The sequence below is a fragment of the Choloepus didactylus genome, chromosome 13 (genome assembly GCF_015220235.1).
Source record: "Choloepus didactylus isolate mChoDid1 chromosome 13, mChoDid1.pri, whole genome shotgun sequence".
Taxonomy (NCBI): domain Eukaryota; kingdom Metazoa; phylum Chordata; class Mammalia; order Pilosa; family Megalonychidae; genus Choloepus; species Choloepus didactylus.
Window position 1 is genome coordinate 68,960,604 of NC_051319.1, and position 23,377 is coordinate 68,983,980.

General features: G+C 35.6%; 1 protein-coding gene across 2 annotated transcripts in view; it reads left to right on the top strand.

Moving 5' to 3' along the window:
• The window catches only part of PRRC1 (proline rich coiled-coil 1), a 95,029-nt gene that overhangs the window by 21,622 nt on the left and 50,030 nt on the right, over window positions 1-23,377 (top strand). The window contains exons 8-10 of one of the 2 annotated variants that reach the window (XM_037801052.1): window positions 5,702-5,804; window positions 9,326-9,497; window positions 13,500-13,575. In XM_037801052.1, coding sequence (XP_037656980.1) covers window positions 5,702-5,804; window positions 9,326-9,497; window positions 13,500-13,555 — 331 coding nt within the window. In that variant the 3' untranslated portion in view covers window positions 13,556-13,575. Of the gene's footprint in view, window positions 1-5,701; window positions 5,805-9,325; window positions 9,498-13,499; window positions 14,548-23,377 lie in introns of those variants that run through there. The other variant, XM_037801051.1, reaches the window with a different exon arrangement.

A 23,377-nucleotide genomic window follows, 5' to 3' on the forward strand; every position in this document is an offset into this window, starting at 1 on the left:
ATCACTGAGGAATTCCCTAATGATGATTATTACTCCATTTTCTTCTCTATTAAGCTTTTTCTCTTCTTTTAATGGTTACCCCAAAGATTACAAGTATTTTTTTATTGTATTATAATACAAATTGTGACTTTTCCTACTTTACAGATAATATTGGAACTTTGGAACACTCCCCTTCAACCTTTTGCAGCATTGTCATGCATCTTAATTCTGCACCTATTTTAAACTTTTAAGATATTACTTGTATTGTTTTGTATAGTTGATATTCATTTATGTTTGCTTTCTGAATTCCTTCCTGCATTTTTGTTTTTCTGTCTGTCATCATTTTCCTTGTGCCTAAAGAACTTCCTTTATTACTACTTTATAATGCAGGACTGCTAAACATGCATTCTCTCAGTTTTTGTTTTTCTGAAAGCATCTTTAACTCATCTTGATTTTTGAAGGACTTTTTTTGGATGTACAAGTCTAGCTTTGCAATTCTTTTCTTTCACCACTTTAAAGATGTCATGTTGTTTTCTGGCCTCCGTCATTTCTATTAAGAAGTTAGCTGTCTACCTTACGGTTGTCTCTATGAAGACAACAGCTGTCTCTATGTTTTTCTCCCCTCTGGCTGCTTTTAGGATTTTCTCTTGTCGTTTGATTTTTGTAGTTTTACTACAGTATACCTAAGTGTGTTTCTTTTGTTTGTTTTTGTATTTTGTTTGTGTGATTTACTGAGCTTCTTGATGCTAAAGATTGATATCTTGTATCAGTTTTGGAAAATTCCTGGCCATTATCTCTTCAAAAGTTATTTCTGCCCCATTTTCTTTCTAGGAGTCCAATTTAATGCATGTTATCTCTTTTGACAGTGTTTCACATTACTCTCATTGTAAGTTCTTTTTCCTTCCACTCTCTTTCTATTCTTTAGTTTGGATATTTTCTTTTACCTGTATTTAAGTTCACTAATCCTGTCTTCTGCTGTGTCCATTCTGCAGATGAATGGCATCAATCCAGATAATCAAGAAGCCCAGTGAATTCACAAGAAAATAAATACAAAAAACAACGAAACAAAACAAATCATTAAGCTTTTTAGCAGGTGCATTGGCCTGCCATAAACTGTTCCATCATACCCAGAAACTATACTTTGGAGTAATAAATAGTTTTAGGAAGTCTGTTAATGGTTTTAAATGTGGATTAAGGAGGAGAGAAGATGGCAAGATTATGATAGTAAAAGACAAAGGGTTAGGAAGATTGCAGATTAGGAGAGTCAGAGCAAAATTCTCCTCCATAAAAAACACTAGATAAAAGACAGAAAGCACCCCAGACCAGCAGTTCCAGGGTGCCACCAGCTGGGCAGGCACTTTTGCACCACATAGTGAGGATGTAGCTGAAGAGGCAGAGAGACTGCATTTGGGATGGGTGAGTGTTTGGCCCAGAATGCCACTGGGGATGGGCGGTTGGAGCCAGCTGACAAGCACAGAAGGGAGCAGCCTTCCACACTGTGTGCACCCTTCTCAGCAGTTGACTGGAGTGATAACCCGCAGTCAAGAGCTTCCATACAAGGGACTGGCGGTTGGAGCCAGCAGATGAGCGCGGAAGGGAGCAGCTTTCCATGCCCCATGCATCCATCTCAGCAGTTGGCTGGGAAGATAACCCTACACAGCCCTGTAGCCAAGAGCTCCAATGAGGGAACTCAGGATTTGGTGAACTTCTGACTGCAACCACTCTTCCTCCACAGAAGCCTACGGTGTGCACAGCCAAGAGGCAAGGACACCACATGGAAGTCCTAGGAGCCCTCCCCAACTCCAGGGACTTGTGGGCTCACGGTGGATAGACTGCAGTGCATTTGCGCTTGAAGGTGAGATGCACAGCTTCACAGCCCCAGAGTGGCTCACTTGCAGCCCCAAAGTTGCCAGGATCACTGTGCCCTGGAGTGTACTCCCTGCCAAACTGCATAGGATGTGCACCCCTCCAATAGGGCTAGCATTCCGCATATACATGGAAAATTGGTGTGCTGATTAGATTTCCACCCAGTTTGGATCACACCCAGTGCATAGATGAAATTGGGAGAGAGCTGGCTTGAGGGTAAAAGGTGGCTCAAGAATGCTGTCTACTGGTAGGACAGGGAAGGTGCATCACACCAAGCTGTAGCTCTGCCAAATTATAGATAAATATTCAACTAATCCTGCATATCCTAAAATAACCTTATCAAGATAAGCAAATGCTATGAGGACAACAACAGAAAGTCATAAAGCATATGAAGAAACCAGAAGATATGGACAACTCAAATGACCAAATTAAAAGGCCAAAGGAGACACAGAATTTGGAGCAATTAATCGAAGTACACACAGATCTCCAAAACAACTTCAATGAAATGGCTAAGCATATAAGGGAAAGGAAGAAGACCCTAGAAGAGCATAAAGAAGAATTTGAGAGAGTAAATTAAAAAATAGTGGCTCTGATGGAAATAAAAGTTACTGTTGATCAAATTAAAAATTTACTTGAGACACACAGCAGATTTGAAGAGGCGGAGGAAAGAAGTAGTGAACTAGTGGACAGGACGATGGAATGGGAAAGGATAAAAGAACAAATGGTGAAAAAAATTGAAAAATTTGAAATGGATCACAGAGAAATGATGAACATGAAGCCAACAAATATAAGAATCATTGGTATTCCAGAAGGTGAAGAGAAGATTAAAGGGCTAGGAAGAGTATTTGAAGATCCCATTGGGGAAAACTTCCCAACCCTTCTAAATGATATAAATATGCAAGTAAAAGATGCCCAGCGAACTCTAACTAGAATAAATCCAAGTATATCCACTCCAAGATATATTCTGAAATCAGCAAGAGAGAACAACCACATACAAGGGAAGCAGCATTAAGACTAAGTACTGACTACTTAGCAAGCACCATGGAAGCGAGAAGGCAGTGGTATAATATTAGCAAGTTAGGGTGGTAACTGCCTAGACACCCCTGAAGATCAAGAACGTGATTAAATGAGAGGAAGGGGTAGCAACAGACAAGATAGGATTTAACAAAGGATTACAAATACTAAAACTTTACACACACACACACACACACACACACACACACATACCTTTTTAGATGCTAGGGTATTAGAATAGCTAGAAGAAAATAACTGAAAATAACTGAAATGTTGGAACTGTAACCTGTAATTCTTTGAAATTTGCTGTATAGCTACTCATTGAATTGTGCTTTGAATGTTATCACCTTTCTGTATATATTCTATATTTCACAATAAGGAAATATTCTATATTTCACAATAAGGAAAGAACTGAAACTGTGGAACTGGAACCCATAACGTTTGAAATTACCTGTGTAACTGCTTGTTGAGTGGTAGTTTGAAAGTTAACACCTTTCTTTAAATATGTGTGTTATTTTTTACAATAATTGAAATAACTGAAATTGTGGAACTGTAGCCCATAACATTCTTTGCAATTTGCTCTCTAACTACTTGTTAAATCATACTTTGAAAAATATCACTATTATGTGTATATGTTAAAGTTCACAATAAAAAAAGTATTAAAAAAAAAAGACAAAAAGTTGAGAGAGGAAAAGAGAACAGATGTTAAACCCAGGATCCCAAACACTTGGTATTTCCTGCTTTGGCTACTTCTCTGCAGTGTTTCTGTGAGAAATAAACGCACAGAAGACAAAGCCAAGGAAATGCATGCTTATACCTTAGGAAAGAAAAGACCAATTTAGAAAGACCAAGCCAGCTAAAAAAAGAAATGCTGAAAGTACTAGCCCCTAATGAAGAATACACTAGGTAGACCTAGGATTTTTCAGATGTTTGTGGTTAACTTTTAATCAATTCATACTAAATTAGAAAAACTAGGATGATGTATACCATATATGGAAAAATAACAGTGTGAGCATGGATGCCCTTATTTTGAGATCAACCTGTCTAGTTTTTGGTGCTAAAATGTCCTTTTTAAATGAATTGATTGGTAGTAATAGATGGTCTGACTTAAAAAGAACATATAAATTGACATACCTTATCAGTTCCCCAGATTCTTTTTTGAAATTGTTTTCTGGTACATGAAATCTAAATGTGGTTCTAACCACAGTTTTTCTTGAGGCCTTTTCAAGTCAAAATGACTTCCAGTTAGCATTGGTTAAGTCCATCTTATTTCACCAGCCACATGGAGAGGGTAAGTAGGAGAGTTTGGAATTCTCAGTGACTGTTTTTGAACGTGGTCAGTCCAGATTACACTCTTCCTCCTCCCTGGAGGGGAAAGGGGTGTAGTTGAAAAGCAGTGGGAAAGAAGGGGCGATGATTTGAAAGTTTCCTTAGCCAACAGCACTAATGACAGAAATGGAAGAATTATTTGGTGAGGAAGACTGATGGCAGTTTTAGATTTTAGATTTTTAGATAAGTTGTAGAGAACAGGACCTCCAGGTTGAAATACTTAGTAGTATGATATTATTTTAGAGCAAAAAGGGGACCTTGGCGTTCTTCTAATGTATATTCATGGACAACATGGAAGACACTCTACTTAATATAGAGGTTGTGCTTTTCAGGAAGTCCGTGCCTAACAGCTCAGTCTATACAATTATTCTCTATCATGTAAGTTGTTTCACATAAATCATTCTAAGTAAAATTGAGCTTAACTTGACTCTTTGGAGACTTGACAAGCATGTTATCTTGACTGAGAAACTTGTCATATAAAATATCTAATATTTATTTGTATTTGTATACCAAATAAAATAAATGCATTTAATGTTTTGATTTTAAACACAATTTTAGGATATGAATGCTACAGACAGTAAAAACTGCCATTTTACTATTCAGTGAAGTGGCCTATGTTACCCTATGTTTTACTTTTGTTGTTTATTTGAATTTGCAAACAGAAGTCTCCTAATCCATTTTGTATTTCACTGCACTTTATTAGAGCTTCATATTTTTTTTTTTTAAATAGAGACACTGAACATTTTCTTGTTCCATATCCTCTCACAGTTAAAATTTGTGATTTCAGGGCATCTGACTTTTTTTATGATTTTGAGAATCTAAAATGCCAGTGGTACTAGTTGACTTCACTATGTAAATTTTTTAATGTATCATTTTTTTAAATAACTGATAAATATCTTTAATTGGAAAAAAGTTTTCCTGATTTCATGAAGAAACTCTTCAGAGACTGACTCACTGTGGACAGTTCAGAAAATTTGATAAGGAAGGCTTGTCAGTAATTAGAAGAATATATTGCTATTTCCTCTGACCTTATTTTTTAATTTGCTAGTAGTTGGCTGACAGTAACAATAGAGTTGGTCATACCATATTTTAGCAAATGACATTTAAAAATTTCCCATGTTTTAGCAAATGACATTTAAAAAGTATTACTCATGATAAACTAGTTACGTTTCATATGAGTGTAAATGTGTCCGTTGCATGTTTGAATACCCCTATTCCCATCTTCTCCCTCATCTTAGCAAGAAAGGGAACTTCTCATGGTAAATAACTTTAATATCTTTTCTTTGTCATTGTTATTTCTGGCTCTCTTTCTTCTCTTGGAATTAAGCCAAAATGGTTATTTTAATCTATCATTTTTATGGATTATCATCTCCCTGCAAATTAATTAGAAAAAAGTTACCTTTTTGAAATTTGATATTTTGCCTCAATAATAGTACTTAATTTTTCATTTTGTCTATTAACTATAACTTTTATTTAGCATATGATTAATTGAAATGCATATGTTCCTTTACAGATGGTTTGACATTGGTTGTTTGATAGTTGAAGATCCTGTCCATGGCATTCATCTAGAAACATTTACACAAGCCACACCAGTGCCATTGGAATTTGTACAACAGGTTGGTTTTTTCCTTTTCTTCTTCATTATGTACCCAGAGAAACTTGCAATGTTGTTTTCAGAATAGAAATTTGTTTTAGATTTGTTGTTGGAACTTTGGTAGGTCCTTCAATTTCCTTCGGTCTTTTCCCTTTTAGTCTTTTCGCTTTTCAATATCCTGTTCCTCTCATATTGTTTTAGTAGCTCCTTTTGTTTTTTAGCCATCTTTGGAATAAGGTAATACATTAACATGTTTATTCATTATTTTCCTTATTTTTTCCTTTGTTTTTCTGATTGTGTTCCCTACCTTGAGAACAGAAAAAGATTTACCTCTTCTGCTTGCTTTATGCCCACCTTTCATTTGCTTTCCTCTTTGTCTCAGATTTTATTTCTACTGTTTACTACCATTTCCTTTTTCTTTGACTTGGTCTTTCTTTTTAGTTTATTCATCTTTAGTAACAAGTCAGTATTAGAAGCCTTAGATAGTAGGCACATGTTTGTTGATTGAAAAAATGGAACAAATTGTTTACCTGTTAACATACATGTATAATGATTTTCATTCTTTATAAATTTTTACATATGCTATCACCAATCCCCTCTTGAACAAAATGGAATATAAAGATATATTTACATTGGAATCCCTCTACTCTTAAATGGTATTCTGTTGACTTTTCCTTGTCATCCATTTCATAAAATTTTCATCATCTTTGTGCTTTTGTATATAGTTAAATGTTACTTTTAAACTACCTCTTAAAGTTGTTGGAACTTATAAGCATTTGAGAATCTGATGAAACTAATAGGTCCTCTCCCAAGAAAAATATATGTATGTTCTTAGGTACAGATTTAGCCTATGTGTTGTGTTCACAGAATCCTTGAAAGCTACCTGTGGCCCTCTTAGGGGTTTGTAATTTAGAAAGGTGTCTAAGAATTCATACTTGGAATTTTGAAATTTTATTGAACCTTTAATTTATGCCATAATTTTTACCATAATTTCAGAAGTTCAAGAAAACATTTTTATACATGTTCATATCCCAGGATGATTGGTATAAATTAGAAAAATTAAATGAAATGATTAGTTTTCTAGGGAAATCTAAATTGCCATAGTTGATTCAAGATTAAGTATTAGGTTGAACCATACACCATTGCCATCTTTGAAGGTTAAAAACAGTCAAGTATTGGCAATTTCATGTGATTCAGCTAAACAGATTACTCAAATGAAGTATTAAAATGGAATAAATTCATCTTGCTCAAAAAAAATCTTTGAATCCTAATGGTTTTTGAAGTGGGTTCTACCAAATATTCAAGGAATAGATTATTTTCATGTTTTGTAGTCTGAAAAATAGAAATGGAAAGTTATCCAGTTCATTCTGTGAGACTACCTGATTTCCTAAACACATGGTAACACCAAGGAAAATTTTACTCTGTTATCACTTAGGAAGTAAATATCAAAATCACTGACAAATTTAATAAATAAAATTCAAAAATGTGTTAAAGGAACATTATATTCTAACCGAGGAGCCAAGGAGGATTTGTTCCAGGAATGGCGGGATGGTTAAGCAATAGCAAATCAATATATAATTCATATGAACAGATTAAAGGAGAAAAAGGATTTTAATTGAGCTGAAAGGTGTTTACTAGATGTAACAACCATACCGATAACTCCTAGTTAACTAGGAATTATACTGAAATCAAAGCAAACATTCGACCTAATGATAAAACATTAAAAACCTTTTAATTAAGGATGCTCCTAACACTGCCGCTATTTAACACCGTTCTACAATGGTGGTCAGCAAACAAATCGATAGAGATTGACCCACAATATATAAAATATTTATTGTCTGGCCCTTTTCAGAAAAGGTTTGCCATTCTCTGCACTAAATGTTCTGACCATTGCAAAAGGATAATTTTAATTTTTTCTTAAGAATAACTGTTGGAAAGAAGTAGTCATGATGGTCGAAGAACAAAGTTAACATATATATATTTATATCTTTGACAGATCACTAAGCAAAAATTAAAAACGGTGCATCTAATATGAAGCCATTAATTGGAGATAGGAGGTATATATAGGCTTTAAAATGTATATACATACTTAGAAAAAAAGTCCTGGAAAGATACAAAACAAACTGTTAATAGTGGTAATTCTGGGAAGTGATAATTAAAGGGTGTCATTTTTACTCTGTTTTTATGGTTATCTTTGTTTTATTTTTTGTCATTAGGTTCAAATCCAGAATATACAAAAGTGTGTGCATTGAAATGTCTTCCTCCCATTCCCAGCTATTCAGTGCCCCTCCTGGAGTCAGCCAATAATAGCGATTTCTTTTTTTATCCTTCCTTTTTTATTCAAGGGAATAGAAATCATCTCCTCAGGGAATTATAATTATCATCAGTGTATTAATTCTATCAGTGAAAATCTAGGGAAGATGTTCACACAATTTATGCTTTTTAAACTTAAGTAAAAGACCCCCCCTGCTTCCCCCGATTAGAAATTTAGCTAGTCTGGGTTTTTGCTGCTAATGTCAAATAACTTGTCAATCAAAGAGTGACCCTTGGCTTAGCATCATTTTAAGGATCACCTGGGAACTTGTTAAAAATGCAGAATCTCAGGCCCCAACCCAGAGCTACCAAATCAGGATCTGCATTTTTAACAAGACAGGTAATTTGAATGCACATCAAAGTTTAAGAACCACTGTTCTTGTGTCTTTGAGGGCCTGCTGTTTCTCTTCTGTGAAACACAGTGGAATACTGATAATGCAGTGTACATTTGAAGGTAATACCTAGGGCAGTGGTTCCCAAATGCTGGGCTGCTTCCACCAGACTTACTTGGGGAGCAATTTTATAAATATTGTTCAGTTTTTCTTGGACCCAGCTATGGAGTTTCTAATTCAGTAGTCTTAAATGGGGCATGAAAAACTATAGTTTTGTAAAGCTCTTCAGGGGGTTGTGGTACTCAGTAGATTTGGGGATCACTGGATAGATCCATTCTACATATGGATATACTCCTTTGGACTATTCCAGACACCCTTAAACAGAAAACCATATCATTCTTGGATATCAAGCAATGAGTTTATTCTTCGCTCATTCTTTTGTAGGTGAATAATTACTTGAAGTAGACATAGGTTGGGTCAAGTATGGATAATGTAACAATGGCCAGTGCTACTTTGGACTGGATGTTATTTTGATAAGTAATATTTCCATTTTAGAATTAATCCAATTATCAGCCTGAAGTGACACTGAATAAAGAACTAGAACTTAAGCCTTCTGACTCTGAGCTGTTATTAGATGCAGTCATTAGATTTAAAGCTTCAATTACATTTGAACAGCAAAATGAACTTAATATGGATATTTGAAACAAAGTGGATATATGTAATAATATTGTTTTGATTCTTTTATAACCTTGTAATTTCATAGTGTGGCAACATAGCTGTGTGTCTCGTAATCTGTATTAAAAGTAACCTTAGAGACTTTGAAATGTCACTTAGTAACACAGCTTGTTCAGTGATATTTTAATTGCATTATAAATAATATATCTATCATTTTCTATAGGCTCAAAGTCTAACTCCCCAGGACTACAGTCTAAGATGGTCAGGCCTTTTGGTAACAGTGGGTGAAGTCCTGGAAAAGAGTTTATTAAATGTCAGCCGGACTGATTGGCACATGGCCTTTACTGGCATGTCTCGTCGACAGATGATCTACAGCGCAGCCAAAGCAGTAGCAGGCATGTATAAACAGCGTCTACCACCTAGGACCATGTGAGAGAAGACTTACCTAGGATACAGAGACTTTTCCTCTCTTTTTAGCTTGTTGTTAAAAAAGAGATTATACCTTCTTTAAATTGAATAGCTTTATTGAATCCTGCAGTTTTTATAATTTTCCTGAGTCTACTATTTTCCTTTTTCTAAAAAAGCATGGTGTCATTGCAGTAGATGAAAAGAAACAGATCATTTTTATGATCATATAAAATTTCACATACCGTAGTTCTCAAAAAATATATATAAATATATTTATAGCACAATTTGATATATCACATTTATAAGGTGGAAGTTCATGTGCATATGAGTTAATGATAGATTTGATTATTTTGTTTTTTTTAAAGAAGGCATAGTTAATTAAAAAATGTTTACTGAATATTCTTTAAAAGCACTGTTTCTTAACAATTCATGATGAATCTTTTCTCTGTCAGCCTTTGAAGCTCAACAGTTTACCTTAACAGAACTACTCATAGGGAGATGTTGCACATTTCTATGCATATTTTAAACAGATGGGCCAAAATATTTGAATTGATCATTTTCTTTTTTGTCCTCGTGTATACATATAATCTGAAAATTTCCACTTTTTAAAAAAAGTCATTTTGGCAATTCACGGATTCGTACAATGAACATTTTGTTTGTTCATTTCTATGTGACAACTCAGTGGCAAATGATTCAAGTATATATTAAGTCAGAAGTATTCATGTTATTTTATATATTATTCAGTACTTAGAAGTATAAACTTTGAAAACAGCCATTGTTTTTGCTTCTACTCATATTCTCCAAACTATAATGGGGCATTTTTGACAGTAATAATTTTGTTGTTGTTCACGTAATTGAATGCCTCTTATTTTAATTAAGGTTGCTTCTTATTTAGTTTGCCTTGAATACTACTTTCCTAACTTTTTGCCATTCTACCTTTACTTTTTATGGCTGTTTTCAAAGAAACTATTTTATTTGATCTCGTTTATTTTGTCCTTTATGTTTAGTGAAAGCTTTTCCCCCCAAATAATATATTTTACCAATTTTTGATTTATATAAACCAAAATTAAATGTTTTTTCTTATACTCTTGAACTCTGTATATGCAAGTTCAAATAAATCTTGAAGATAGTTTCTTGTATAAATGTAATTTAATTATTATTTCTTCTATATAATTCTTAAGATGCTTTTAAAAGGGTTAGCACAATTCCTGGTAGTTTTCAAAAGGTGTCATTGCTTTTACCGTACACTGTCTTTACATGTAAGGTTTGTTTTGTATGGAGAATATTATTTCATGTAGTTATTTGATTTCTGCTCTTTTTACCTAAGGATGAAAAGAAGTATTAATTTTGCATCTATGATATACATTAATTTCCAAACACTGCATAATGATTACTCAGGCAAATTAAGACCTCTACGTCATTGAAAGTAATAAGAGACAGAAAAGAGATGTAGTCAATTGTGATGCCCCTTTGTCCAGGGGTAATAGGGACAGATCACTTCTTTATTGGTATTTATGGAACATTTCATCTATGTTTTCCTCTTTGTTCTCTATCACCTGCATTTAACCTTTGTTAAAAAAGTTGTAAGTTAGAAACATTGAAATCACCTGTGAAAGTAAATTAAACGCTACCCTTTTCTAACAGTATTTCATATGGCATTGGCCTGATGGCAAGCACAATAGTCTTTCATTAGGGACTGAAGGAAAGTCTGTCAGTACTTAAAATATTTCTGCTGCTTTCCCCCAATTAGAAGAAATATTTAAGATCCTAGAAATAGGAGTTTTTATTTTCTTTTTATTTTTACCAAGTCTCAAATATCTTATTATTTGATGTTTTTGAGTGTTGTTTTCATAGAATCACTAACATTAACTTCCAGATAGATACTGATTATCCCAGAATCCCCAAATAGCCATGGCAGGATTATTCCATGGCTTGGTTAAAGCCAGCTAATTTTCCTGCACCTGGTAAGTTGGTAAGCCTTCAGCACTTTGGAACAGTATGAGTGGGTGAGGAGGATTGTAGAAGGGCAAATGGAAGAAATAAATGCATGATTTGGTTCTGGCCTTTCTGATTCTTTTTTTGGCCCAGAGTTATCTTTGAAAGTCATCAGAGCATGACTGACTACATGCTCAGCTTTCCCAACCCTTTGTTTCTGTTTTCACCCTTAGATTTATTTGTACTGGAGACTAAGATTATAAAAGAGCAAGAAAAGTAACTCATTATCTCTAAGAGCAGCTATAGCCAGTTGTTTAGAGATTGGATTTAGGGATAAGATACGCTGATCATCAGATCTAAGGACCAGTCATCCAGCTCTTCCTGTTTTTTTCTTGTCCTGCCCCTTTCCTCATAACTCCCAGACATTTGGGTGGGTGGGGGTGGTTCCTATTACCTCTCTCCTCCCTTAAGCTTCTTAAGAAAACCTGCAGGTATTATCACAGTTATTTACCATTATTATTTTGGTCATTTTTGCAATAATTTTTTTTCCTGAGGAGTTCTAGGAACTACTTATTTTATAAGTTAATACACTTTTTTTGGTTTACTTAAGTAATGTGAAAAAGAACAGGAAGAATGCAGAAAGAGTAATTTAACAATAATCTCAGTTGGCTGAAGGAGTCAGCATTCAGCTCAAGACTCCGATTAAGTTTTGAAGTATCCCTGGGCTTACCTCAAGCTGTGCCACAACTTCTGAAGTTAGAAAAGCTTTAGGCAATGCTAGTAAAAAAATTTCCTTCTGAGTCTCTTGTTATTATTGCTTTCCTTTTCTTTGTTCCTTTTTCTCCTGCGGATTATAATGAGGTAGAAAATTGATATGGATGAATAGACAAAAAGATAGCATAATACTAAGTATAAGTATAGAAGAGTACAGATGAAAGTGTATTAGGTAAATCTCAAAAATATACAAATTATTAGTCTACTCAGGGTTCAACCAAATCACTTAAATAATGTTGTTGAATTAATTCTGTGTCTTGCCTAGAAAAAATTCTAAATAGGAATTTTTGTTCTGTGAAGCCAAACTGATATTTTATGTTCTAAAAGATGTTGGGTTATACATAAATTATTAAGATACTTGGATTTTTGTTCTTAGACTATTTCATTTTTAAGATACTATGCAGGATGATATATTGGATACAACCAATTTTTGTAAGTATGTAAATATATCATAAATAAATAATACTTTGACTTATTTCCCAAAGGTGTGTAGTGATTTTTTTTTAATGCTAATTCATATTAATTCTATATTAGAAGGACCCATATTCCTTTTTGTCTAAACTGGCTGTTGTCTGCCCAGGATTCATATGGAACAGCAACTTAAAAAGACTGTTTGTACTGGAACTGTAACATTCAAATATACCAGAGTTGACTGTTAACTGGCAAAGAAGAAGGAATATTTAGGAGAGAGGTTCTGAGGAGACCTCTTGAGTACTAGGTTTAATTTACCCTTGAACTCCAGAAGTGTCTTTAAAACATTTTTTGTTACTATTTTTGCTATTTTGCCTGTGACCCCAGCACAAGAGATTTGTGGTTTGATTTTTTGGGAGGTGGGGGGTTGAGGGGTGGTGTGTTGGAGGGGTTGGCACAAGACAACAGAATACTGATTTTATATTTTGTTTTTTCAAAAAGACAGTAGTATGGTTTCCAATAGAATAGAAAAACGCCAGTTCAGTGCCCAGGAAGGTTACTATTAAATTTATACTTGATTTTATAATTAACTGGAGAAGGAAAAAAAAAAGTTTTGGCAATAGAAACAAAATTGGCAAGGTGAAATATCAAGGAGTTTTAAGATTTTATAGCTGAAGAAAAATTTTAATTACCCTTATAGTGAACTCATTTTATTTTAAGAATTTAAAGTACTGGGAGGAGAAGGAAAGAAGAATTAGCATTTATGTGGTAAGTGCCTATTGTTGGTTAGGCCCTGGAATAGGCACTTAAACTTGTATTATAATTTTAGTCTTCAGAATGACTACATTTTATTACTTTCATTTTTATAGATGAAGTAACTGAATGTTGGATTGAGCTACCTGCCCAAGATCATCATAAGAAATGAATCAGAGATAGAATTCAAAGGTAGAAATGTGTAATTTGGTAAACTATTCCATTCCACAACATGCTGAATATTTGCTTTAGGAAGGTAAGAGTACATAATTCATCCTATAAATTATCTGTTGAATGAAATTGAATGCAAATAATGACATGGAGATTTTGCCCTAGTAAAGTTTTAATTTTATACTACTGTATTGAAGGAAAACTATTTTGATCCTGTTTTTTTTTTTCATTTTAGTTTGAAAGGGCTGTTTTGGGCTTTGCTACTGGTGTGAAGAGAAAGTTTGTGACATTTGCATTTTGTGCTCCCAAATTTGAGAAACCATAAATCAGGTTTATGTTGGAGTATCATTTTTAGGATAAAAGTCAGAAATGTTCTCTGGTGGCACTAGGAAGGTATTTGGAAAAAATTTCTTCTTATTAACTCAATCTTCAAACAAGGTGCTGACCACATACCTCTTAAATATTTTAAAAATAATTTGTTATTAAAAGATACATACAGAAAAGTACACAAATCACGAATGAATTGATCAATTACCACCAAGTGCATTCACTCATGGAACCAACACTCTGGTCAAAAAATAGACCACCACCCCAGATCACCCCTTATACTTCCTCCAAATCACAGTCCCATATTTTCCCCTCAAAAGTAACCACTGTTTTCAATTCTTAACACTATACACTAGTTTTATATAAATGGACTCATACAATATGTATTCTTTTGTCCCTGATGTCTTTTGTTCAACATCTTGTGTAAAGTATTCATGTTGTATGTAGTGGTATTTGTTTATTTACCTTGCTGTTTAGTCTTCTATTTGAATATATCACAATTGATTCATTTTTTCTTCTGTTGATGGATGGTTGGGTTGTTTCCAGGTTTTGGCTATAATAAATAATGCAGCTATGGACTTCTTGTACAGTTCTTTTTGTATATGTATGTAGCATTTCTGTTGAAAATACTAAGTGGAATTTCTGGGTCATAAAATACATATAAGTTCAACTTTAGTAGGTATTGGCAAAAAGTTTTCCAAGTGATTGTACCAATTTATCCTCCCACCATCAGTATATGATATTTCTTCTTGCTCCACATCCTTGTTAACACTTGGTATTGTAAGTTTTTCTAATTTTTAAATTCATTTTCATTTGCTTTTCCCTGATACTAACAGTAATAAAGTTGTACACCTTTTCACTTATTTGCTATTTGGATATACTTCTTTGTGAAGATATTTTGTCTCCTGCCCATTTTTCCATTGAGTTTTCTCTATTTCTTACTGATACTTAAAAGTTCTTTACGTTCTTTAGATACAAGCCCTTCGTTGACTATGTGTCGCAGATTGCCTTCCACTTGTCTTTTCATTCCTTTAATGGTTTCTTTTGATGAACAGAAGTTTTAAATTATAATGAAGATAGATGGCATCCCTCTCTTTCTTTGTGGGTAGTGCTTTTTGTGTCCTGTTTAAAATATCTTTTCTTACCCCAAATTCTTGAAGACTGTGTTGACCTCTAATATTTTTTCAATTGTTTTATTCTCACTTTTGAAATCTACAATTTTCTTGGGATCATTTTGCATGTGTGCAAGTGTTGCAAAATAGGGTTAAATTAAAAGTTCCCCTCCTCCCCCAAATTGACATCTGGTTGTTCTGGGACCATTTATTGAAGCCTGTTCTACTGTGTGTGCTTTTTTCCTTTGGGTTTTTAATTCTATACATATGTAAAATCTCAGTAGACATTATTGATTTTGTTTATAGAGTCAATATCATTTATATTTACCTTGGAATGGAAAGTATTTACCGCTTTCCATTGCTCTCTATTCCTGGATTTTTGAGCTTCCTTCTATAATCTTTACGCTGAAGGAAACCCCTTTATAATTTTTCTTTTATTGTGTATCTCCTGGTGATAAACATTCTTATTTTGTCTAAAAAGGTGTTTATTTCACACTTAGTTTTGTAGGATACTTTTACTGGATATAGACTTCTACTTTGACATTTTTTTCTTTCAGCCCTTTTAAGAAAATATAATACCGATATCCTCTGGCTTCTATTGTTTTTTGTTGTTGCTGCTGCTGTTGTTTTAATATAAGTCAGTTGTCAATCTTATTTTGCTTTGAAGGTGAAACACCTTTTTTCTCTGGCTGCTAAGATTTTCTCTTTGCCTTTGGATTTCAGCAGTATTACCAGAATGTGACTAAAATGTGCCAAATTTCGTATCCCATCTAAGAGCTGTAGTTGCACATATGCTAAACATTTTCAGTGTGCCTCATATGTCCCTTTGACTCTGAATTTCAGTGTGGATATTTTTTTTTCAACTTATGCTCCACTAATTCTCTCTTCCTCTGTGTCTACTCTGCTATTAAAATTATTGAGTTCTTGATGTTGTATTTTGCAGTTCCAGAATTTTTTTAAAATTCTCTTTATTGTTTCCATTCTTTACTGAAATTCTTCATTTTATTATACTAATCATGGTTATTGTAAAGCCTGTGTCTGATAAGTCCATCTCCTGAGTCTCTTGTGGGCCAGTTTCTGTTACTTGTTCTTTTTTCTTGGCTTCTGGTGAAAACTTTTCTTTTTTTATTGAGGTCCAGACATTGTATGAAAAATTGTGGTAAAACTGATTCTGTCTTCCTTCAGAGTGGATATGTTTCTGCTTTTAGCAAGCAACTAGGCTATGAACATATCAACTTAATCCAATCATATATTAGAATAATTTGAGATGTTCTCAGTTCTGAGGTTTGCTCTTATTCTTGGTATGTACCTGAAACCTGTGGCAGGCCCTGCACTCCCCTCCCTTCCTAGTCCTGTCAGTCTCAAAAACTCTTCTCAGTTTCCTGTCATCTCAGGCACTGTTCTTGTATTTCACAGTATTCTAGAGGGTAAAATGGCATCACGTTTATCCATCTTGTTCTTCCCCCTGGATCTTGGTCCTGCAAATACTCATCTCCTTGGTAGCTTTCTGATGATTTCAAACAGACGTTTTCATATCATACTTTGTCCAGCTTTTCTGTTTGTTTTCAGTAAGAGGGTTGTCTCTAAACAACCTAGCTTGTCATTTGCTAGAAATGGAATAAAAAAACCTTATATTTAAATGCTAACTGCTGGATCTTTAAGCCCACAGACAGGGGGAAACTAAAAGATTTAAGATTTGATAGAACTGTTCAAATACAAAATTCTTTGAAGAAACCTTTTAAATTCCAGATAACTTGATTTACAATATAATGTGTCAGAACAAGTGGAATTGTAAAGGACCTGTTTTTGTGTGCAGCCAGATCACGAATCCACAGCCTGCACACCTGCGCACCTCTGAGGCTTTCACCTGTTAGTTGGGGAGATGGAGTCACAGGTACTTGGATGATTGCTGGTAGTGGTAGCTTTTGGGGTGAAGCAGCCACTCCTCAAAGTACAGTTTCAACTGTCAGGTCCACAACATGGTGACTGCATATTACCCTAAAATCCACTTACCTTTTATGCTTCTGTGTAATTCATATTATTTATCATTTCATTAATGACTACTAATAGCTGAATCATTTCTATGTGTGGGGCCTTAGTGCATACATAGTTCCAAATTCTTATTGTATCCCTTCAAAATAGGTGATGTTATTTTTGTTTCACATATAAAAAAAGATTATACCACTAGAATATAAGCCTATTGAGTACCAGCACCACCATTGTCATATGTACCACTGTACTCCAGTGCCTGGCACAATTCAGCACTTAATAAAAAATTTTTGAACGAAGGAATCAAGTCTCATTGACCCCATAGGCCATTTTCTTTCTATACCATGCAGCATGATTTTTAATAGGTATTTTGTCTTCTTTTAAATAAAAAGCCTTTTTAAAAATAGCAATGCAAGTCTGACTTTAAAGGACTGTTAATCACTTACATAACAATGCAGAAAGGAGTTGAAATTCATCTAAAGGAGATTGTACAATAGAGTTGTTAAAACTTCTAAATGGAAACTACTGATGGATGGGAGAGCTCAAGGTTAGAAGCCCCGGATTTGAAATTGTGCTCACACTTGGTAGCAGAGAAATTTTAAGCAAGATTTTCATCTGTTTGAGCCTCAGTCTCTTCATCAGTAAAATAAAAGTAGTAATGATGATGAAAAATACATGAAGCAATACATACACTCAGTTCTTGTGAGTCTAGCTATTGCAAACAACTCTCCACACAGCATATACTTCTGGTGCTTAAAAATAGGGATTTTTCATGAAATGTAGCCCTTAAATGCAAGCCAACTATTCAGTTATCTGTTCCAGTACTGGAGAATTAACTGTTGGACTTGCCATGAGATATGATGTTGATCTCCAACATGGGACCTTCTTGTGGAACGTCTCAGGGGTAGTTTTAACCATGTTTGTTTGGGGTGTGGAGATAGATGATACCACACATATACCAAGAGCATATGAAAAGATTTATTACATAATTGAGGTTTCTGGGGACAGCAGGGCAGGCCTCAGCAGATCTGAAATGGCTTAAAAGAGCAAGGAAAGGAGACCAGCCTGGACTTTTATTATGGTTAGGGGGTGGGGTCCAGTTAAGTTTGCCCACAGTCAGGGACCTGGGTGTTTGAATATCACACCAGAGCCAAAGGAGGTAGATCCCAGGCTTTCTTATCAACTTGTCCAGAAGTGAGGTGCAAGGGGAAGGTGAAGCCTAAAAGCTGTGGGCAGTCAAGCATCAAAAAATGAGATCAGACTCATTACACCTTGCTTTCTGAAAAATTGTGCACTAGACATAATAGAACTTAGAGGAAAAGAGGGTTAGGGCAGACTATTTAAAACTATGCACCTTTGAAGCCAAAGCACTAATAAAACCAATAACAATCTCAAAATATTAGCACAACTTTGAAAGCATGTTGTGTTCTTAATGAATAAATGCAACAGTAAAAAACTTTGCACTAATGAAAAAATAAGGTGAAGATAACTTGATGGAAATGGAGGGTGATAATAAAGGGTTGAGGATGCTGAGTTATGGAAAAAAGAACAAAATATAGAGTGAATGGGGAGAACTATGCAATGAGCTCCTCCATGACAGAGCAGGGTCCCATCTAAGTCAAAAAAACTGAGCTGAATGGGCAACCTGCTCAGTATGCAAGTGTCCTATGTTTATCTGTGTTTGTGATTTTGCATGTAGGTGCTGTTATTTAATTACCAATGAGGCTTCTAGGTTATATGGACAATATTCACCCATTTACCAATTTTGTATAATTTAATCATTACAGAAAAATGGATCGTAGCAGAACAGATTGAACGTATATTTGCCATCTTCGTTATCTTTAGAAACTAACTACAACTGTATATATAAAAACACTTTGTCCACTCTCATGGGCCAAATCAATTGTCTGCAGGGGTCAGATAAGCAGATGCAAGTGATGTGGGTAGGGTGGAGATAGCCACACTGGAGAAGGTATGATCCTTCTACAGGGGACAGATGCTCTCAGTTTCAGCCAATTGTTGCCATGTGGGATTATGGGCCTGCTTGGCCAGATCTGATTTTTTTCAAGAGAGTCCAGATGTCTGGATTTTTATGTCAAATCCCCAATTCTCGAAAGCCTAACCTAAAACAATATGACAGAGGGTTCGGATTCAGCCACCTGTTAGAATGTAACACACTGTACTAATCTATATGTCTATTCCCCAGACAGCTTTAAAATTAGGAGCGTTCAATGGTGGTTAGATGTGGTGTGGCTGTAAGTGTGGGTTTGTATCAACTAAAATCCAGATATGGTCCAATGCTAAGTAATTAGTGTATTCTAGATATTGAGATGAGAGTTAAGTTCAGTTGTCTGTCACTTAGATTACTCTGTTATTCCCTATTTTCCATTATATTATTGGACTGTTTCATCCATGCTTTCCCCAACTAGTGTAAAGATGAGTTTCCTTGTGCCTTTGCAGATTTGGTATATACAGGATAAATCCTAATACTTATGAAAAATTAGGACCTAACCCAATAGACTAAAACTCTTCCTCTAATTTTTCCCCTTATCACACTTCATTTAACACTAAAACAACTGGTAGAAAAACATTCAAGGGTATCTAACACACCTAGCTAATTGGATTCTTAAGTCTCTTCTGTAATGTTAAAAATGGAAATAGTTTTGAAGGTAAAGCACCAATTAACAGCACTTGTTATGGAAAGAACACTTAGAGGAGCAAAACTTAATGCCACGTTTTTAGATCTGTGTAATGGCTTATTGGCAAGCCGGGTCTTTTTCCTCTATTTGCATATATTAAATGCTCTACAAGGGTGTAGGCAAGTATTTTTGTCAGCAGGAACTTGGCAACTAATGTCTTACTGGACCGCCTGTGCCTTGCTTCAGCCTCAAGATGGACCGTCAGCCACTCAGGCGATGTTTTATGAATCTGATGTATGAAAGGAGGACAGTAAATTAGAGGGAGCTGGAATCCGTCTGTCTTTCTCAGAACACCCCATTTTTGGCATATGAAATGTGTGTTGTCAGCAGGAGTTTGAGACAAGATGACGAAGTGGTGACCTGCTTATACAATTTTATTATTTTTTCAGCTGACTTGGCCCCAGTGGAGACTTAGGGTGAGGGGGGGAAAAATGATTAAAGTGCCTAGTTGTAAAAGCACACATTCCTCTGGCTTCTTAGTATGAAACTAAGGGAAGTTAGACAAATATTTCCATGAAGTCATCACTACCCCTGGAATAAGCTTGCATTAGTATTTAAAAAAATTGATCTATGCCAAATGCAAGTGAAAATATGCACAGAATCATGGTGGAAATTATAGTTACATTCAGCTTGTGATCAGAGAGAATTAACTGGATTTTCTGAGTTTCCATTGTTTCTTCAGGAAGATCAAGTCTACCTTATCATATATGTATGTATATTATGTATCAGATGGATAAAACCCCATCCAAAGAGCGCCTCCTATGTGCCAGGCACTACTAGACACTTCACATACATAACCTTAATAAGTCCTCACTTTGCTGGGAGGCTAGTATTATCTCCATTTTGCAAGTGAAAACACTGAGGCTAGGAAAGGTTAATTATTTGCCTAAGATCAGCGAGTAAGAGGCGTCATGAAGACTCAGGCTCTCTCTTGTCAAATGCCAAATGCTCTTTCCACCATGCCTCCAAAATACATTTTTTTTTTATTGTAACAATAATTGTGTTTTTTTTTTAACATTTTATTTTGGAATAAATTCAAAATTATAGGAACAGTTGCATAAACCATACAAACCCCATACACAGAATTCCAGCACTCCCTGACCCTCCCCAATACCCCCCGATGCCCCCCGATCCACAAACTTTAACGTGTTGTCCCACTGCTATTTCTTTCCCTCCCTTCCTCCCTCCCTCCCTCCCTCCCTCTCTCCCTATCCATCATCCATCATCTATTGCTCTGTCTTCTGGACATATGAGAGCTAGCTGCACACATCCTTGAACAAACACTATAATTCTCATATACAATTCCCATGAACAAGAACATTCTTTTATGCAATCCCATTAAGCGCAGCTAAGAAGTACAAGAGATTCAACAATGATACAAAGCTTACATCCTATATTTCCTTTTCCTTATGTCTCAACTATGTCCCTTTGAGCCTCCTGTCTTCCATCGTCCGATCCTATCCAGGGTCATCCTTGGCATTCAATTGTTGTCTATTTAGACTGTTTTTTTTTTTTCCTCAACTGTGGAAACGTATATACAGCCTAAATCTTCCCATTCCACCCCCTCCCTAGCATTCCATTAGTGGGATTAATCACATTTAGAATGTTGTAATGCTATCACCTTCCCACCCTCCATTGCTAGAAATTTCCCTTCACCTCAAATGGCAACCTTACACTCATTTCTTAACCCCCCATTGCCCCTTCCCCCATTTCTCTTTGAAACCAGCTTAACTTCTATAGGACACATAAACTATGTACCTATACTCCTCCATTCCCCCACCGTTATATAGTTCTTGTCAAAAATTACATATTTTACGTTGAGTTCAAAACCACTGATTTGTCCTTAGAGTTTGTGTATTTTATATCATGTAGGAAGTAAATAGTGGCATTACAATTCAAAAAATTATTGACTTCTATTTGTATTCCATTGCGGTTGGAGTATGTGCTTTGAATATATTCAATTTTCTTTTTTCTTCTTAAATTTATTGAGGCTTGTTTTATGTCCCAGCCTATGGTCCCTTCTGGAGAAAGATCCGTGATCCCTAGAGAAAAATGAGTGTCCTGGTGATTTGGGATGTAAGTTTCTATATATGTCTGTTAAAATTCTCTATATCTCTTTCTACTTTCTTTGTTTCTGTGTCGGTAGGGCTCTCTTTAGTATCTGGAGTAGGGCAGATCTTTTATTGGCAAACTCTCTCAGCATTTGTTTGTCTGTGAAAAATTTAAGCTCCCCCTCAAATTTGAAGGAGAGTTTTGCTGGATAAAGTATTCTTGGTTGGAAATTTTTCTCTCTCAGGATTTTAAATATGTCATGCCACTGCCTTCTTGCCTCCATGGTGGCCGCTGAGTAGTCACAACTTAGTCTTATGTTGTTTCCTTTGTATGTGGTGAATTGCTTTTCTCTTGCTGCTTTCAGAACTTGCTCCTTCTCTTCAGTATTTGAGAGTCTGATCAGAATATGTCTCGGAGTGGGTTTATTTGGATTTATTCTATTTGGAGTTCACTGGGCTTTTATGCTTTGTGTATTTATATTGTGTAGAAGGTTGGGGAAGTTTTCCCCAACAATTTCTTTGAATACTCTTTCTAGACCTTTACTCTTCTCTTCCCCTTCTGGGACACCAATGAGTCTTAAGTTTGGATGTTTTATTTTATCTATTGTATCCCTGAGATCCATTTCGATTTTTTTGATTTTTTTCTCCATTCTTTCTTTTGTTTTTACATTGTCTGTTCTGTGGACTTCTAGGACTTTTGAGTCTTTGTTCAGCTTCCTCTAATCTTGTATTGTGAATATCCAGAATCTTTTTAATTTAGCCAACAGTTTCTTTTATTTCCATAAGATCTTCTATTTTTTTATTTACTCTTGCAATGTGTTCTTTATGCTCTTCTAGGGTCTTCTTTATGTCACTTATATCCTGAGCCATGGTCTTGATGTCCTTTAAATCCTTTGCCACATTTTCGTTCCTTGATTGTAGTTCTTTGATTAATTGAGCCAAGTACTGTGTGTCTTCTGATATTTTGATATGGGTGTTTGGACTTGGGTTCCCCATGTCTTCTGGTTTTATCATATGCATTGAGATTTTTCTGTTGTTTTTGGCCTCTAGGCATTTGCTTTGCTTGATAGGTTTCTTTGGAGTTGTTAAAAAGAAAATGCCAATCTAATTTTTCAGAAACACAGGTTGGTGGCATACACTTTCTGTAGCTAACCAGCCGGTGGCGTCTGTGAGTCACCTCTACCCCTCAAGTCAGCTCTCCCCAACCTTGTCCCCATGGTATGTGGGGAAATGATTCTTGTGGGGGTTCAGTTGGTGAACTCAGTTTGGGTGTGTTGCTAGAGCCGTCCGCCCTGAATGTGGGGCGTGTGTCCGGGTGGCCAGGGAGGCAGGGCAGCTTTAATATTCAATCCCACCAGGTGTTCCTGGAGATTCAAGGCCATCACAAGAGTCTAAGCCTTCATTTCGGATCTGTCCCAAACCCTCTGTCTCGCTGACGCGCAAACCACCGGACTTGGCGCAGCATCCCTGGGTTTTCCGAGCGGGCCCTCTTTCTCAGCTGTGATCTTCCAGGACCTCTGCTGAGGGAGGGCTGTGCTATGTCACAACTGTGTGCTGTCCCTCAAGGGAAGCCCTGGGCCACCCTGCCATGCTGGTGCGCTCTCAGCCCGACACAAAAATGGTTGAACGGGGCGTCTCCACACCC